Here is an 18836-nt window from a genome sequence, read left to right as displayed (position 1 = left end):
AGGCTCATCGGGTCCACATTCTTGCCAAACACCCAGCATGTCCTCTTCTACAGTATATGCGTTTCAAACAAGCAACCGTTTCTGCTGCCAAGTTGAATCAGAGAGGGTCCAACGAGGGTCAAGACTAAAGCTACAGTTTCTGCACATTAGGGACAAAAATCAGCTTGTGGACTGTTAACAGACGTCACCTGAGAGACTTACTGATTCTTATAGGCATGTTGAAATGTTTGAGAGACCGCCAATGACAGCAGGAGGGACTGGGGCGAGGAGTCATCACACCTACAACATAACATCAACAAGCGCGGCAATTCGTGTACTTTCCTGTGTCACCTCTCGTGAGCACCTTCCGTCACTAAACACGGTCCAGCGCGGAGACCAGAGCCAGACAAGATCTCGTCATTTGTGACCTCAGCCACTTCCAGATACCAGATTACAAGACAGACGCTTGTGTACGGTACAAAGCCGCATCGACCCCCAACACGCAAAGTCCTACAATTACGCCTGCCTATTGGTTTGATGATGAGCAAGGCTTAGACGTGTGTCTCTCTGCTAAGGTTATTAGTATTCCCTGGAGTTGAAATCCTGAGCTCTTTCAATTCTGCCGCTTCTGGTTGAATGAATGAGAGGTTAAGACCATCAATGGGCCCACAGCCTGCTCTGGCCTGATACTGGTCCTGTGGGACAGGGACACCAGATGCCACAGCATCTCACTTGTTACGCAATCAAAGGAGTAATTGGTGTGCCTGACATGGGTGTGTAATTTAATTAGGGCAATAAAGAAGACATTATTATTCTCTGGAACAATTACATACAGAGAAGAAGATAACAAGAGCTAGATTTTTTTGTTTTTGCAAAGCATGAAATCACAATGACTTTATGGGATGTGTGTGTGGGACAATTTGGTTGTGATCTAACTTCATAGTGGACTTCATAGTTACCACATGAGCTCTTTATCTTATACAGTATGGGACTCTATAGGGACTTACAGTGTGGTTATTGTTTTATATGCATCTTAGAGTTTACTATATCATTGCTATGGATTTTTTGGGGGCAGGCAAAATATGATCCTGGTTTGTTTCTCATCATACTCATTTTTATGTCCGTGCACACGCACGCGCACACACACACACACACACACACACACACACACACACACACACACACACACACACACACACACACACACACAAAATCAATGCTGGAGCCACTGAGCCGCTATTCAACCATCTATTATTAAAAATGTTGCAGGCATTTATGAGAGCAGGCTCCAGGTGATGCTAAATAGATTAGGGTGTGCTCTAATCCATGTCTGTGCGTCATTGAAGGCACCTCAGACTCTATTTCCCCCAAGGTAAGACTTCAAATGCATAAATCATAAGATCTAAGATCCTCCTATCGACAAGCATCTTCAAGATGAAGACTTTAAAAAACAAATGGAGGAGGTAGCGCACATCACAGCATCTCCAGGTGAAGTTGATTTAAGTGAGGCACAGTGCACGGACACAGTTTGACGGAGTTATGGGCGAATCGAACATTTGACTTTGTTGACATCAGTATTTTTAATATGCATGATTGCAGTGAGATTGGTGAGATTAAATGTTGGTTTGATCCCATTATACATCTAAGTAAACCGCGTCAGAGAGAGTAAATTGCAGGATGAGTCCAGACCACGAGCCCGTTGTCTACTAAGACTCAAAATAGTAAGAATCACTTTTCTGTTCAACACTAAGTCGCCTTGTTGTTCTGACAGCATCTCACGGAGCAGCGTGGTACATTTAACCCAACAGGCAGCGACAATCATTTAGAGCAGGTGCAATTTATCTGCAACAATCCACGCCGTGGATCAGCTGTTGTTCACACTCACAACCTTCTCCGATCACTTCCATCTCCACAAACCCACCGGCAAGTGGTTAAAAACACACATTTCCCCCAAAAAGATAAAGGGCGTTAAAATTGCCTTACCTGGTGTGTAGCGGCTAAACGCGGAGTACCTCTTTATTTAGCAGCTTTATATGCACACAAGCCAACCGGGGAGTCTTCCGGGGGTTGGAAGGTGAGCGCCTGAGGGGGGAAGCGGCTTTACGTCTCCTAAAAAGAGGCTCCAGGAGGGCGGAGAGGATGGCTGTCAGCACCGCCGTCTGCGGGAGGAAACGCCGTGGTCGGGCTGAGTGAGAACGCGGCAGCCGCCTGCAGACCCTGCACACCTTCCAGCGCGCGGCGGGGAATGCAGCTGCGCGGTGTGGACACAGGGTGGCACTGTTGTACACAAAATCATTGACCCTGGGACGAGATAGATAGATAGATAGATAGATAGATAGATAGATAGATAGATAGATAGATAGATAGATAGATAGATAGATAGATAGATAGATAGATGCTTCTACAATTTTGTTCATTTAGCCACTACCACATACTTAACGTTTGTTGTGCTTAGACTTTTATGCCTTCTCTTGTGTGTGTGTGTGTCTGTGTGTGTGTGTGTGGTCTCCATGCTTTGACTCTTGATTGCTCTAATTACCTGATTAATTAAGCAAATGATTAGTAAATTAAGATACATTCTTTTGCCACTGATAAGGTTATATAAGCTGATTAAAATAGACTCCAGGTGGTGGGAAAAAAGGGGGGTAGGGGTGTGGTGCAGCTAAGGACAACAGACAGGACAGAAATCCAGAACCAATAGAAATTGGGTGTGCAAGAACAGATTGTAATTTGGGTTGCTGGCATTTATTTTATCAACTGTTTTCTTTCATTGGGTTAAATATTGAACTTCTTTCTTCCTCAAACATCATGTTGTAATGTTAAATCTACTTTGTGAGCATCATCCATTTAAGTGGGCCTGGAAAGGAGATGTATGATGTATACGGTCCCACTACTTGATGCTAGTGACCCAGCAGAGCGGCACGAGGGCCACATCGAATCAGGCTTTCACTCCAACCAAACATGCATCAGGTGGTTTCACTAATCTACATTCCATTAGTTACAGAGTGAATCAGACATCTTTTAGAATGATGATGTTGACATATTGCTTGTTTCCTTTCGGTTTGAAAGCCTGTTACGACGTATGAAAGCTGTTGTATAAAACACTTTTTTTCCATCTACTTTTGAAAGATACAGACTTAAAGTGTGTGGCCATGTTTCCATGGCAACCACCTTGATATCCAAATACATATATTTATGTTGTTTTTAACAAGATCAAAGTGTCATGGCTCTACAACTAAATGTGAAGGTCAAACACACACACACACACGAACCAACACACATCCTCACATATCCAGACGAATCCCCAAATCGTCTGTATGCTGAATGCTGTGTGTGTTCGTATGTTTACCTTTGCAAAATCTCACATGCTCTCTCTCTCTCTCTCTCTCTCTCTCTCTCTCTCTCTCTCTCTCTCTCTCTCTCTCTCTCTCTCTCTCTCTCTCTCTCTCTCTCTCTCTCTCTCTCTCTCACACACACACACTCATGTGCACACGCTGAGCCCATGTTGCCCTGACAAAATATCAAGGGTACAAACAGTTCTCACTGATTATTTTTTCATTCTCCAAACATGGCTGATGTCTCTAACTTTGGGCCATAATGATTGTTGGCAGTCCATTAGTATAATTAGTGCACTCTTCAAGCATGTGTGTGGACCTGCAATTGGAAATAACGTTGATTGCCTGACAACTGTCCCTGTCATCTCCAGTCTAATCCTGCAGCAACCAATCCCCACCACCATTGTCTCCTCTGTCAGCCAATCGCATGCATGACAGCAAAACTGTTTTGACTGTATGATAACAACTGTTGTTTTTTTGTAGGCAGTTAACTTTCAGTGAATATTTTACATACAACAATTATTCAGTCACATCATTCACCATATTTAAAAGCACACACTCACCACACAGGTGTACATTTACATTTCAACACATTTGATTTCACCTGTCAACAGGTAGACACGCGAGTAGGAGACTGTGCTTGGTCGGTCTTCTGTTTACACAAAGTGCGCAAAGTAATGCTGCAGCAAGGCAGAGCAAAAGTAGATGAATGTGTTTTCTGCTCATTAAGTTCTTGCGACGGTTTCAAAAAGAGAGCCCAAAATGAAAAGAGGTAACATGTAAATCATGGATCGTGGATTAAATGAGAAGATACCATACTACAAGAAACCACTCTTTGCATTCATAGTTAGAGTACATGTTTTTGAATTTGACCTCATCTGACATCATGTCAATCTTTCAATACCTTCCCAGTCTCTGTTGCCAGTCACCCCCACCCCCACTAACACTGTCAGCCATCTCCTTCCAAGGTTAACACGGCCATCTCTCATCAGATTTAACCAATCAGAAGAAGACATACACACTAGATGAACACTCCAACCTTGGGAGGGGCACAGATCGCTTTCCAATAAGTCTGCATTACCACTCAGGCCACCGACTGCAATTAAGACTTCACAGCACTAATTGTAAAGCTCATTAAGTCTGATCTGCGCCATCCCTTCTCATATGTGACATTCGTCCAAGGTAAACATGGGCAGCCTGCCCCTCATCTGCGGGGGTCATTAATGCTACTGACGACTTTTACAGAGTAATGGAGGGAAATTATTTCAATAAGATTCATGATTATTGTAAATTTAAATGATATCATGAGAAACTAATTGAGCTTTGATTGTGTAATGCAACCAATTTCATTGATTCACAAAGGTTATTCAGGTACTGTATGTCACAACAATAACTGCTGCTCACAATTATTAATGAGGGGGGTGTTTTCATTTGCACTCACATTTACACAATATGCAAGGATAGATACAAAACACATGTTCAAATGCTCTTTTATTTGTTATTATTTGCATGCAGACCCTCATTCCTAGTATTGAAGCAGTAATGCCTGGGCAGCAACAATTGCCCAGTCGAAACAACATTGTCTAGTCTGAATTCAATCATCAATATGTGGATGTATTTTGCAAATGGAGTTTGCTTTGTTTCCAAATCAGGGTTTAAATTGTTTCTTTGTTGTGTTTGTTTTTGGTTCGGTTAGGTTTCCAAAAGAAAAATTGTGAGGCATAACAATTTGTGCACAGACAACTTAAATCAACAGTAGGTAAAGTTAAGTTACAATCTGATGAAAGGAATAGTGACAGAAGAAACATGGTTAAGAAAGTGCAGAGAAAGGCTGTAATTTCATAGTGAATCAATCAATCATGAAAAACTGGAGGCTGGTGTGTGTGTCGTTCCGTCGTGGTGACATTAGACTCTGCACTGCAGGAGGAAGCCAGAGGTGGTCTGCAGCCAAAGATTTCTCAGGTCATAGGTCACGTTCTTGATGGTCGTGCAAGTGCGGATATAGTTCCAACGACTTCCAAGTGGATTTCGGCGACTGACGCCGATTCTGTTGAGAAATGTAAATCACACAGTCGCAACCTTTAGATCATTTGATTTCACACTTGAGAAATCATTTGTGATATCCTGATAATTTCCATTACCTCTTCGATTGGGAATGTTGTTCTATGATAGCATCAAGCTATCAAGGAGGTTTGATAAATGAATCCCAGATAATGTCATCTCCCTGCCTACACTGACTTCCCTTTTAAGTCTATGTTTCTTGTATTGCAGTGCTTCTGCTATATGCTGGCCTACTTCGTGCCAGAACATACCTTCAACACTTCAAACATCAACCAAACAGTTTTATAAACCCATTCCAAATAAAATTATTCTTAAACAAACCCCCTGTTTCTGTCAGTAATTTGACAAAAGAGAATTGAACATGTCCAGGCCCACCCAAATATACACGCTGACAAGTGGCTAATGACAGCAGTCTTGGTTTAACGGGTGCTTCTATCATTATATAATTCAAGGGAGTGACATGTTGACATTTACCTTTGGAAGAGATGACCATTCCTATTCACTCCATAGACAGAGCCGTCAGTTCCCACTGTAATTGTTGCTAGTGAACCGCCAATGACTCTCCAGGAAGCACGACAGTTGGTTGGGCTGAGCTGTCAAAGAACAACATTTGAAAGACGGCCATGAGTTGTCATTGAGATTATTGTTGCATTAGTGCGTGTCTTTAACATTCTCAACAATCAAAGAACAGCTCTGGCAATAGTATCCCACCGATGAGTAGAGCACTTGCTGTCGCCTGTTGGTTCCCCAGCATCCGTACGGGCCACAGCTGTAGTCCAGCATGGCTGCTCTCAATCCCCTGAAGCCCAGGTTGCCTCGTCCACTATAGGCTGCAGCTGAGCCACTTGGAAGACAGGACGCAACGGAGGATGTAGAGATTCCTACAACTTGACCATTTCCTCCAGCATCCACAAGCCTCATACGAGAAGCTACAAGAAAGGAACATTTATCAACACATACAGTAGTCATGATGTTGTACTGTTACTCAAACTGCAAACATCTATGTACAGCTATGTACTGAACTAGCTTGAATGAATACAGTTTGATGACTCCTGCTTCACAATGAGATCAAATCAAATCGAAACATTTCACACTAAAATCAAACAGACACATTTATATCCAAGAATCAGTACTGATACAATTTTGAATGGCTATAATGTGTTTTAGATCCTTGCAAATCTTAATTGTCAGTAGCAGAGGAAAAACAAAATCTTACTGCTTGCACGTTGGAAGTTGCCAGCTATGTATTTGTAAACATAGCCACTTCTGTCAACGCCCCAGGTTCCTGCAGGTCCCACTGAGACTTGATTCATCGCAAAGGTGCCCAATCTGTACCAACTTTGTCCACTCAGGAAAAAGGCCCGACTATGCAAATCTGTAGCGACCACCTGCCCCTGTCCAGCATCAATGTTTCTCATTCTGAACAGCCGAGGGGCCTCCGTGCAGGTCAAAGCTGTGGAGAGAAAATCATCACTATCCACAGTATTTTTATTGAAGACAGTATCAGGTGACATGACAAGCATGGAGTTATACATGTTAGGATTTTTTAACCATACATTGGAAAGTAAACTAATGATAGTAATGAAAAGTAATAAGTACTGCTCATGACTGAAATCATCACTGATCTGAGTAGATGCTGGCGTACTGCATATTCACTTAGAGAAATACACGTCCAAACCACTCCTGATGTGTTTAGTTTAAATTGAAAATATATCTAAGTTCCAGGCAATGTAAATATGTAGCATCTGAAATTGACTCACCATGACTGATGGCCAGGAAGCCAAGCAGCAGTGCAACGACAGCAACAGATTTCATGTTTCAGTAGCCTGTGCAGCTCTGGATGTCTGTCTGTTTATCTGGGTGAACCCTGTGTGAGTCCTACAGCACTGAGGTTATGTCTGCCTTTTATATTGTAGTTCCACTATGGGTTTGAACCATGAAGTCTGTCAGAACCGGTTATGTGTTTGAAGTACAAGGAAGTTATGAAAAATATTTGTTCTTTTACTGTAAGTTTCTTTTGGTTTGGCAGCTTCAGTAGAAAGAACTGCCCACTTGGCATAAAGTCAAATATGGAAAAGAAGTTTTGTTGATGACACTAGATGATCACACTTGCATGTGTCGTGTGTGTCCAGCATTTGTGAGGAGCCTCAGACCATAGTGCAGGATTCTGTTTTTCCTTTTTTCACCAGCCTCTCTCCTGTATTCATTGTCAGGACTGGTGTCGGCACAGTTGCACGAGATGTCCAACCTAGACCATGCTTGTATTTACAAATGATAATGTTAAAAGAGAGAAGGCGAAGGAAACACAACAGCAAAATGAAAATCCAAAATGATACCTTTGTCTATAACAGCTTAGCTATTATTCCACATGCAAACCCCAAAGTATTATGGAGAGGTGCTGAAGGTCAGGCTAATGGACTGAAACAAAGCCCCTCTGTAGAAAGAAGCACCGACATGTCGTACAGGGTGTCATATTCATTTCAAATACTTGCTATTATTAGGAAGTTAACAGTTAAATGGTTAGTAGGTTAGTAGTTCCGCTGAATCACTGAGTCTTTCACATTACCCACCTTCATTTGATTTGTTTATATAACTAATAATGTCAACACCTACACTAGTCCTATAAAGACTTTCCTCCACTTGAGCTGCATGGGATATTGTCTCATTTGACATTTCTGAAAGAGCAAGAGCAGGAAAGGATCAGGGAAAAGAGAAGAGCCAGGGAGACAGAGCCCCAGGTAGAAGAGCATATATAAGAGAGCAGAAGGTAGCAGAGCGCAGATAGAAGAGAGAGCCTCTTTCACAATGGCCAATTAAATACCCTTATCCTGGACATTTACATACTTTTGCCACAACCAATGAAAGACTGTCACATCGGTTCTTTGAAACACCCACTGACAACACAATGAGATGTGTGAAAGTATCCACTACTTTGTCCCTCGCCTACAGGTCAGTGGATTGAGAAAACCATCCTTCACCATTTGCCTATTATACTGCCCCCCATGCAACACTAAGGTATGAGGTCATCTGAGAACATTGTTAGACCATGCAGCATTCCTTTCTGTGGTAGGCCTTTTATGTTGAAATTAAGATAAGGTTAGCCCTGAGATTCCTTTGCAGTCTCTGCCTAAACACTTATTAGAAACTGGACAACAACAGACCCAAGCACAGTTACATTAACACAGGAACACAACTAAATAATGGCTTCATTTTGAGACTTCCACAGAGGTTTAAAGCCAACAGGCCAACTTCTGTCTTGTGTGCAACAGTTTGAATGTCCATTTTAGTCTTACAGGTGCAAAACACAGATATAAACACACACATATATGTTTACAGCAAGGCGAATTATGATGCCTTTGGGAATATTCTCCATTCATTATTTGGTTTGGTCATAATCAATTGCAGCACTCAATCAGCAACGATGCAACAGGTGTTTCTCTCAGGAGACTTTTTATGATCAACACACATGTTTATGTTTGCATTCTTCCACAAACCTTTTTACAAAGACAGACTGTCCTTGTCTACCCTGACTTGATTCTTGATTCTTCTCAAGGGAAAACCAAATGTAACATTTTGTATTCCTCTTCTTCCTTTGATCCCTAACTGACCCTGAATGTAAGGATATCCATGTATAAGGTTTATTATTTCATTTATGTTTTTTGCAACTTTGACATCATCATGTAAAAATGAACACAGAATTATGACTCAGTATTACAAGATGTGCACACGTTGACAACATCTAAGCACCAGTGACAATGTTGTGGCAATGCTCTGGGTTACATGTTTACATCAACATTTTACACTTTACATTACAATTTACTCACCTGGTTATACACAGACAGCAAATACAGGCTAACAAGTGTTTAGCTCGCAGCTGTGTTTCCCGATCTATGGGTGTTACCAGCTCAGACTTGATACAGCTGGTCAATCAGAATAGAGCCCTGTAAGACGTGTACAGTATGTTTAGATCTATCAGTTGCAGGTTGTTGTTTGTGTTGATACTATTGCACTGCTGTCATTAAAGTGAAAGCCAAACTACCATGGTCATTTCTAAGTAATTGATTTACATTTGATTGAATTAAAAAAGAGGCTGCTTGAGGAAATGATATATTATAGGTTTTTGACTGACAATGATCTGCTCTTGTTGGGTTTGTTGGTTGGAATCTCGTGACTCTGCACTCTCCACATTTCTGTCTCACTTTCTTGTCTCTCCACTCATTCCATTCCATACTACTAAGCATAGCACAAAAGAAGGTTATAGCTACATTTGTAGCTTTTCCTCAGCTGAGAAAGCACGAGGCATGAGGTGAAAACTCTGTGGCTATATGTTACATATATATATATATGTTACATTTCTTTACTGGCATCTTACTTTGCTTTGACTGTTTTGTGACCTTTTGATAGCTGTATCTAGTACATCACATAATACCATCTACAATAGAATCTACAAGGTTACTGAAATGATTCTAACTAATGTTTCACAACTGTATATTTAGAAATGACCATTTTAACTGCAAAGCATAAATCTGCATAATTATGTCTTTCAAATCATCTGCAATAATCGCCTTCTTTGTTACCACATTACAAGGCCGCCAATTGATTTAAACTTTGGCATGGGTTTCAAAGTATTCAAAAAGATTTTGGCACAAGTCCCTTGTTAGACGGGAACACTGATCCCATGACACACCCCAAAGGCCCTAACAAGAGTTCACTTGCACTTGTACTTGGAAGGTACTGGCTTTTAACCTGACACTGAATGTTGCCTATTTGGATTGAACCATTGTAAGTACTGTATCTATGCCCTGTCTTTGAGAAATATGAATAGAACGCAAACCCCAATAATCTGTCTATCTATTATTAAATCACTTAGCAGAACTGATTTCTCACCCCCTCTGTTGTTCTCTTGTTTCATGTTTTTATCTTTTGCTGGAAAGGAGAGAGGGCAGTAATTGGTCACTGCACATGACAGCGAGCCTTTTGGTTGTGTATTTATACACAGACCCTGCTGACAGCCACTAACCATTTATCAGTGCTGGACAGTACATAGAACATCCATGTCATGAAGGGCAGATTTTGAGGGGAAATTAACACAAATGGCAAAGAGGGTCCTCATAACTAACAGCTAAATTATAATTACATATCTAAATGGTTCATGCATCATTGATGAGTGGGCTTGAAAAGTGTCTGACAGAAGCCATGTAGAGGGGAAACAGTACCATTAGTCCACAAGGTTATAGATTTTGCAAAGTTCCATGACAACACATATATTACATTACATTAAATCACATTACATTACATTACATTACATTACGGTCATTTAGCAGACGCTTTTATCCAAAGCGACTTCCAATAAGTGTGTTCAACAAAGGTAGATAAAAGAACTTCAGAGTGAAGCATTTACAATCAACAAGATTCTCTGTCATGATTCCAGGGGAAGATTACTGTACCTTATAGGAAAGTGCACCTATGATATCTAATAGTCAATATTATAAACTGAGGGAAGGAGTTCACAGTCATTCACTGGATTTGGTGAAGTAGAACCTTGCTGAACTGACATAAATGTGAGGGCTCACGCACAGACCAAGCTTCTCCACGTAGTTCAGCCGCCATGTGGTCATTTGCATTTCTGAAAACTGTGACTTTCCCTCCCACAAGCCACACATAATAACATATATTTGTTAGAGTGACCCATGCATTTTACCTAGTGTGCAGTTTCGATTTTTGATAGTATTTTAATAAAATAAACCTGAACGTGACCCAATTTGGAGTCAATATCCCCAATTGAATGCTGGTGGGGCAACGACTGATCTAAGTCAAGACCCTAACAACTGTTCTCAATACCACGACGTCCCTGTTCTTCCTTTTTTTTCCCTTACAGGCTAAGGGTTTTTTGGAAGTTTTTCCATGTCTGGTGCTGCTGGGCTGCTGGTGTAACCTCGTGTCACTCTATTGCTGTAGACTCTTTTAACTCAGGGAACTCAACATTTATTGCAAATATTTATATGCAGGAGGCAGAGTGCAATAATCTCGGTTAGTGCCCCAAATCTATGTCTCCTTGATATCATGTATTATCATTTAATGAACTGTTCCCAAATGCTTCCCTCAGGCCTTTAGCTTATCTCCTCTGCTCTCTGTGAGATGTAATATAGACTGGTCGTCTGGCAGCAAAGGTCCAATGGAAAGTTCTGAGGACTCAGCTCAGTGTATCTGCAGGACAGGAAGGTATGAGGGTTGCAATCTAGTGTGTATAAGTGAAAAATGTATGTCAGACAGAGAAGGGGGGAGAAACAATCCTTTTATTTTATTAAAGTGAAATAGATGCATATGTAATTCGCAGCAAGATCAGGCTGTACAATCCAGATGATTCTTATTTGTCTGAGATACTTCTGATTAACAGCTATTTGTGGAATGTTTTTTGTCTTCTTCATCAATACACTTATACTTTTGGAAAGGCTGATAGAACAAGTGCAGCTTTGTGTAGTTCCTGAGAGACAGGTTGGACGGGGACATGGCTACCATGCTGGAACATTGAGAAATGGTAAAACAATGTGTCACAACAGGAAATACAAGAAATAAACCTCATGACATTTGAGGATCATGTTCGCTGAACAATACCATAATCTGAGGGAAGGTAATGTAATCTAGATTTTGAGTGGCACTACAAAAGCCAATCATCACAAAATAAACAAAACTTGGTGACAGGTGAAAGGGCTATTTGGGTAAACTGTATGGACGACTGTGTAGACCTCATCTATATGACTAGGATGTATTTGGAACCAGGTGTGGACCTGACTTTAAAACAATACTGTGCACAGGTTCATTTCACATTGGCAGCTGTCAAGTTGAGGAAATAGAACATTTCCTGATGTTTCTGGTCCTCCTTCTTTAGGCTCTTTTTTTTTTTACTATCCATTTCTGCTTGATCCTGTTTCTCTCAGAGTGCTCTTGTTACTCTTCACCATCTGATGTCATTCTTCCTCTTCTACCAACACACACACATATACATGCAGCCCCCTGCCGGTCCCTGTTCTCCATTGAAATTTAAAGCATTGTTTCATCTCAACCTCTCCTCTCACCCAAGCTGTGTGTGTCAACGCTCAGCTACACGATCAATACAGCCAGAGGAGGATATGATAAGAGGCTTTACTACTTCTCCCGACACCTCAAGTCCATTCACCCAACTCACACGAGCACACACGCACAACTCTGCCCTCACGCTTATGATACGATTCTGTAGCCATAAATGAATGAGTGTTGTATTTAGGCTGCATTGGTTCCAAAAGCATCAAGCCACATTCAACCACATTCACACATTTGAATTGTTTGTCATGTTCCGCATTTGAGTGGTCAGTGTGACCAATTTATATTTTTCAGATAATGTTGCAATTAAAGGGGGCATGCTTTGTTATGCATTGTTATTTTCTGTTTAGAAGCATAATGATTGAGTGATTTTCATTCAACTTGGTGGGCAAGTTGGACATGATCCAGGGAAGAGCCAATTCAATGTAAGCATCTATAGGCCTGATGGTGCCGCTGTAATAACCACTTTTGACTAAATTATTAGCTGTATCTCAGAGATTTTAAATCCTTTTGATCCTGGTTTCCTTGAGTCTCTCTGTATCATCCTAATCTATCATATAAGCGATCATATCAATCAATTACTTATGATCGAATGCAGCCTACACACCTGGTTAGACATGTGTATCATTGTGGTTTGTGAAAAGTTAGGAATACAATGAAGGAAAATCTGGCCCACAGCGCAGTCCTGCAGTTAGAAATAAAGCTGAAAAGTATTGACAATTCATTTATAATATTCTCTGTCAGAACAGCCAATCTCTTTGCAACACAGTGCCATAAATATCTCAAAAAAAAAATGTGTAGACAACATTATGTACCATTGCATTTCTTAACACCTTTAGCACCTAAATGTAGGCTACTAAAGAAACAAATCTACAAACCAGTCCAATAATAAACTCTCCAGTCAGTGTAAACCATGGGAAGCCTGTGGATTAAGTGATTCAAGTTCAATCGCTTGCATGGAGGTTGAGAAGAGAGAACAATGGATACATTGACTAACTGGCTGGAAACAAAGGAGTACAAAGCACAGGTTAAGACTAACTGGTTAAACTGAGTTTCATTTCATTTCATCATTATCTGTAACCACTCCAACAAGTGTTTTACTCTCAACATGGAATCCGACGTACACAGTGAATAGATGCCAACGTGAAAACAAAGAAGGAGTGTGTCTGTTAGAGGAACTCTCATTTAAAAAAACTTCCTCATTGGCTCCTTTAAAGAATCTGGTCAGCCCTGTTACAGATCTGGACTGCGACTGGGTGTTATGTTCTTTCCTTTAAAATGACAGTGCTCATCAAATTTCATTGTAAGGGCCAAAGTCATTCTGTCAGCTGTCATTCAGTGGCACTAGAGTGAAGCTCATGCAGTCTCTTAAATGAGAAGAAACTCATCATCAATAAACTTTTGATGTTTCTTATGCTTTGGGAAAGATTGTGGGACATGTCCGTACTAAATTGTATGAATCTGTCCTGTTGCTATGTGGAAATCATGCCATGGAGCAAACTGTCAGACCAACTGACTAACAAGTCCAATTCCTCATCTCCTGACTGGGAGGAACATCAAACTATACCGTCGAGCAAAAAGGTGAAGGATATGTTCACCTTTGTTTATAACTCTGTACATATTAAATTGTTCTCGCAGAGGAGAAAAACATTTTAGTGAACTTCAAGCATCTACAATATATACTGTGGGTGGTATGTTGACAAGGGGAGGGAGCGTTTATTCAACTTTATGAATAAATAGTTAGAAATTACATTTAAAAATAGCAATTACACTATTAATCGGCATGTTGGAGAGTGCGTTTTTGGAGAGTTTTCTTGTTCTGGTGACTGGAGAATATGCAGGCCAAATTGGGTATGACTACACATCACGATTGAAGCTGCTTCAGAAAAGAAGGTGAGTGAAATTAGCTGATGTCATCTTTGATATGAATGAATGCCTGCATAGATCTGTGGTGTCTGTCATGATTCTACTGGGGCAAGTGTGTGATATGTTTTATATATTTTAGTTACAAGAGTTCAACCGACAATCTAAGACCTACTTTACTGAATATTGAGGGTGCACATTTCTTTGAATTTCCCCTAAATACTGCTCCTTTGCAGGGCAGGAAAGTGATTGAAGCACTGCTGGAGTGAAATAGAGTCCTCTAGTGGTCAGACAGATTTCACACTGAAGATCATGAACTAAAGTTTATTACCCACAGAAACTCATTGTTGCTGCATTCCAGCAGTTAAGTACAAAGATCTCTTTAACTAAAAGCAAGCAGAGTTCTAAGTTCTATAAACACCCAATTTAAATCAACAGTAGGTAAAGTTAAGTTACAATCTGATGAAAGGAATAGTTACAGAAGACACATGGTTAAGAAAGTGCAGAGAAAGGCTGTAATTTCATAGTGAATCAATCAATCATGAAAAACTGGAGGCTGGTGTGTGTGTCGTTCCGTCGTGGTGACATTAGACTCTGCACTGCAGGAGGAAGCCAGAGGTGGTCTGCAGCCTAAGATTTCTCAGGTCATAGGTCACGTTCTTGATGGTCGTGCAAGTGCGGATATAGTTCCAACGACTTCCAAGTGGATTTCGGCGACTGACGCCGATTCTGTTGAGAAATGTAAATCACACAGTCGCAACCTTTAGATCATTTGATTTCACGCATGAGAAATCATTTGTGATATCCTGATAATTTCCATTACCTCTTCGATTGGGAATGTTGTTCTATGATAGCATCAAGCTATCAAGGAGGTTTGATAAATGAATCCCAGATAATGTCATCTCCCTGCCTACACTGACTTCCCTTTTAAGTCTATGTTTCTTGTATTGCAGTGCTTCTGCTATATGCTGGCCTACTTCGTGCCAGAACATACCTTCAACACTTCAAACATCAACCAAACAGTTTTATAAACCCATTCCAAATAAAATTATTCTTAAACAAACCCCCTGTTTCTGTCAGTAATTTGACAAAAGAGAATTGAACATGTCCAGGCCCACCCAAATATACACGCTGACAAGTGGCTAATGACAGAAGTCTTGGTTTAACGGGTGCTTCTATCATTATATAATTCAAGGGAGTGACATGTTGACATTTACCTTTGGAAGAGATGACCATTCTTATTCACTCCATAGACAGAGCCGTCAGTTCCCACTGTAATTGTTACTAGTAAACCGCCAATGACTCTCCAGGAAGCACCACAGTTGGTTGGGCTGAGCTGTCAAAGAACAACATTTGAAAGACGGCCATGAGTTGTCATTGAGATTATTGTTGCATTAGTGCGTGTCTTTAACATTCTCAACAATCAAAGAACAGCTCTGGCAATAGTATCCCACCGATGAGTAGAGCACTTGCTGTCGCCTGTTGGTTCCCCAGCATCCGTACGGGCCACAGCTGTAGTCCTGCATGGCTGCTCTCAATCCCTTGAAGCCCAGGTTGCCTCGTCCACTATAGGCTGCAGCTGAGCCACTTGGAAGACAGGACGCAACGGAGGATGTAGAGATTCCTACAACTTGACCATTTCCTCCAGCATCCACAAGCCTCATACGAGAAGCTACAAGAAAAGAACATTTATCAACACATACAGTAGTCATGATGTTGTACTGTTACTCAAACTGCAAACATCTATGTACAGCTATGTACTGAACTGGCTTGAATGAATACAGTTTGATGACTCCTGCTTAAGATACTTTATTAATCGTCATTTTGCATGCAATTCCCAGCAAATCGCATGCATTACAGAGGGGGTGCATAGCAGCCTTTAAACAGCGCCCATGGAGCAGTTGGGGGTTCGGTGCCTTGCTCACGTGCACCTCGGCAGTGCCCTGGAGGCAAACTGGCAACTCACCAGCTACCAGTCCACTAACTTGGTCCATACGGGGCTCGACCCCGCGACCCTCCGGTTCCCAAGCAGAATCCCTTTGGACTGTGATACTGCCGCCCCCAATGAGATCAAATAAACTCACACTAAAATCCCACAGAAACACTAAAATCCAAGAATCAGTACTGATACAATTTTGAATGGCTATAATGTGTTTTAGATCCTTGCAAATCTTAATTGTCAGTAGCAGAGGAAAAACAAAATCTTACTGCTTGCACGTTGGAAGTTGCCAGCTATGTATTTGTAAACATAGCCACTTCTGTCAACGCCCCAGGTTCCTGCAGGTCCCACTGAGACTTGATTCATCGCAACGGTGCCCAATCTGTACCAACTTTGTCCACTCAGGAAAAAGGCCCGACTATACAAATCTGTAGCGACCACCTGCCCCTGTCCAGCATCAATGTCTCTCATTCTGAACAGTTGAGGGGCCTCCGTGCAGGTCAAAGCTGTGGAGAGAAAATCATCACTATCCACAGTATTTTTATTGAAGACAGTATCAGGTGACATGACAAGCATGGAGTTATACATGTTAGGATTTTTTTAACCATACATTGGAAAGTAAACTAATGATAGTAATGAAAAGTAATAAGTACTGCTCATGACTGAAATCATCACTGATCTGAGTAGATGCTGGCGTACTGCATATTCACTTAGAGAAATACACGTCCAAACCACTCCTAATGTGTTTAGTTTAAATTGAAAATATATCTAAGTTCCAGGCAATGTAAATATGTAGCATCTGAAATTGACTCACCATGACTGATGGCCAGGAAGCCAAGCAGCAGTGCAACGACAGCAACAGATTTCATGTTTCAGTAGCCTGTGCAGCTCTGGATGTCTGTCTGTTTATCTGGGTGAACCCTGTGTGAGTCCTACAGCACTGAGGTTATGGCTGCCTTTTATATTGTAGTTCCACTATGGGTTTGAACCATGTAGTCTGTCAGAACCGGCTTTGTGTTTGTAGTACAAGGAAGTTATGAAAAATATTTGTATTTCTTCTGGTTTGGCAGCTTAAGTAGAAAGATTAAGATGAAGATGAAGATGAAGATGAAGATGAAGATGAAGATTAAAATACTTTTTTTTATCACCTCAACGAACTGCCCACTTGGCATAAAGTCAAATATGGAAAAGAAGTTTTGTTGATGATCACACTTGCATGTGTCGTGTGTGTCCAGCATTTGTGAGGAACCTCAGACCATAGTGCAGTGATTCTTTTTTTCACTGGCCTCTCTCCGGTATTCATTCTCAGGACTGGTGTCAGCATAGTTGCACGAGATGTCCAACCTAGACCTGTCATCGTCATTGGGATGAACGTTGAGTCCTTAACATTACCCACAGTCATTTGATTTGTTAATATAACTAATAATGTCAATATCTACACTAGTCCTATAAAGACTTTTCTCCACTTGAGCTGCATGGGATATTGTCTCATTTGACATTTCTGACAGAGCCACAGAACTTTCTTTTTGTTTCTGTAGCATATACTGTATCTTGATCTTGATTGTAGTCATTACTTTTACCTGTCTGTCTCCGTCCCCTCACTCCCTCTCCCCTACCTGTCCTCTGTCTGTTGTATGACATTTAAATGCCATCAGTGGGTCTTCCAGTGCCGTGCGCAGAAATCTGGCAGGAATGTGTGAGTGTATAGAGCCTGTGATGGCGTTTGCTGATTAATCATGTGGGCTCCCACTGGTTCAGCAGTGGGAGCCTTATTCCTTATTCCTGTCTCTCTCCTCCTCTTAAGCTGCAGCCGGTCTCCACACCTCCACAACATGCATCATCAAAAAGATTCACACGGGTGCAAAACACAGATATAAACACACATACATATGTTTACAGCAAGGCGAATTATGATACCTTTGGGAATATTCTCCATTCATCATTTGGTTTGGTTGTAAATCCATTGCAGCACTCAATCAGCAACGATGCAACAAGTGTTTCTCTCAGGAGACTTTTTATGATCAACACACATGTTTATGTTTGCATTCTTCCACAAACCTTTTTACAAAGACCTTTTGTCTCCCCTGACCTGGTTCTTGCTCAAGGGAAAACCAAATGTAACATTTTGAGATCCTCTTCTTCCTTTGATCCCTAACTGGCCCTGAATGTAAAGATATCCGTGTTATCCATAAGGTTTATTATTTCATTTATTCTTTTTGCAGCTTTGACATAATCACGTAAAAAGGATCACAGAATGATGACTCAAAATGCACTACAATGAAAGTCCACACTGTCCTGAATAACATTTGTTGTGTTTGATGCTGGGTGACAGAACAAGCTCAGTATAACAAGATGTGCACACGTTGACAACATTTAAGCACCAGTGACAATGTTGTGGCAATGCTCTGGCTTACATGTTTATATCAACATTTAACACATTACATTACAATTTACTCATCTGGTTACACACAGACAGCAAGTACAGGCTAGCAAGTGTTTAGCTCGCAGCTGTGTTTCCCAATCTATGGGTGTTCCTAGCTCAAACTTGACACAGCTGGTCAATCAGAACAGATATGGGT

At 41.1% G+C, this 18836-nt stretch overlaps 2 protein-coding genes across 2 annotated transcripts; both read right to left on the bottom strand.

Moving 5' to 3' along the window:
* Window positions 1-4788: 4788 nt before the first annotated feature.
* On the bottom strand, window positions 4789-7291 carry LOC143003273 (uncharacterized). The gene is made up of 5 exons (XM_076153845.1): window positions 7136-7291; window positions 6592-6828; window positions 6087-6304; window positions 5850-5968; window positions 4789-5361 (listed from the first exon to the last, which is right to left on the bottom strand). The coding sequence occupies exons 1-5, from the start codon at window positions 7188-7190 to the stop codon at window positions 5220-5222; spliced, it is 771 nt and encodes a 256-aa protein (XP_076009960.1). The 5' UTR covers window positions 7191-7291; the 3' UTR covers window positions 4789-5219.
* Window positions 7292-14628: 7337 nt separating this feature from the next.
* On the bottom strand, window positions 14629-17230 carry LOC143003264 (fish-egg lectin-like). The gene is made up of 5 exons (XM_076153834.1): window positions 17072-17230; window positions 16527-16763; window positions 15773-15990; window positions 15536-15654; window positions 14629-15047 (listed from the first exon to the last, which is right to left on the bottom strand). The coding sequence occupies exons 1-5, from the start codon at window positions 17124-17126 to the stop codon at window positions 14906-14908; spliced, it is 771 nt and encodes a 256-aa protein (XP_076009949.1). The 5' UTR covers window positions 17127-17230; the 3' UTR covers window positions 14629-14905.
* Between the last annotated feature and the right edge of the window lie 1606 nt (window positions 17231-18836).

Source organism: Genypterus blacodes, unplaced genomic scaffold (assembly GCF_046128005.1).
Source record: "Genypterus blacodes isolate CSIRO-AG114 ecotype Tasmania unplaced genomic scaffold, CSIRO-AGI_Gbla_v1 ptg000007l_1, whole genome shotgun sequence".
Classification (NCBI taxonomy): Eukaryota; Metazoa; Chordata; class Actinopteri; order Ophidiiformes; family Ophidiidae; genus Genypterus; species Genypterus blacodes.
Note: the sequence above shows the minus strand (reverse complement) of the source record. Positions and strands in the feature narration are given on the sequence as shown.

Excerpts from the sequence above, each read along its gene's own strand:
- LOC143003264 (XM_076153834.1), bottom strand. The coding sequence starts at position 17,126 with ATGAAATCTGTTGCTGTCGTTGCACTGCTGCTTGGCTTCCTGGCCATC. Across the intron at positions 15,991-16,526 it reads CAACTTCCAACGTGCAAGCA|CTTCTCGTATGAGGCTTGTG; the intron begins GTAAGATTTTGT and ends CTTTTCTTGTAG. Across the intron at positions 15,048-15,535 it reads AATGGTCATCTCTTCCAAAG|AATCGGCGTCAGTCGCCGAA; the intron begins GTAAATGTCAAC and ends ATTTCTCAACAG.
- LOC143003273 (XM_076153845.1), bottom strand. The coding sequence starts at position 7,190 with ATGAAATCTGTTGCTGTCGTTGCACTGCTGCTTGGCTTCCTGGCCATC. Across the intron at positions 6,305-6,591 it reads CAACTTCCAACGTGCAAGCA|CTTCTCGTATGAGGCTTGTG; the intron begins GTAAGATTTTGT and ends CCTTTCTTGTAG. Across the intron at positions 5,362-5,849 it reads AATGGTCATCTCTTCCAAAG|AATCGGCGTCAGTCGCCGAA; the intron begins GTAAATGTCAAC and ends ATTTCTCAACAG.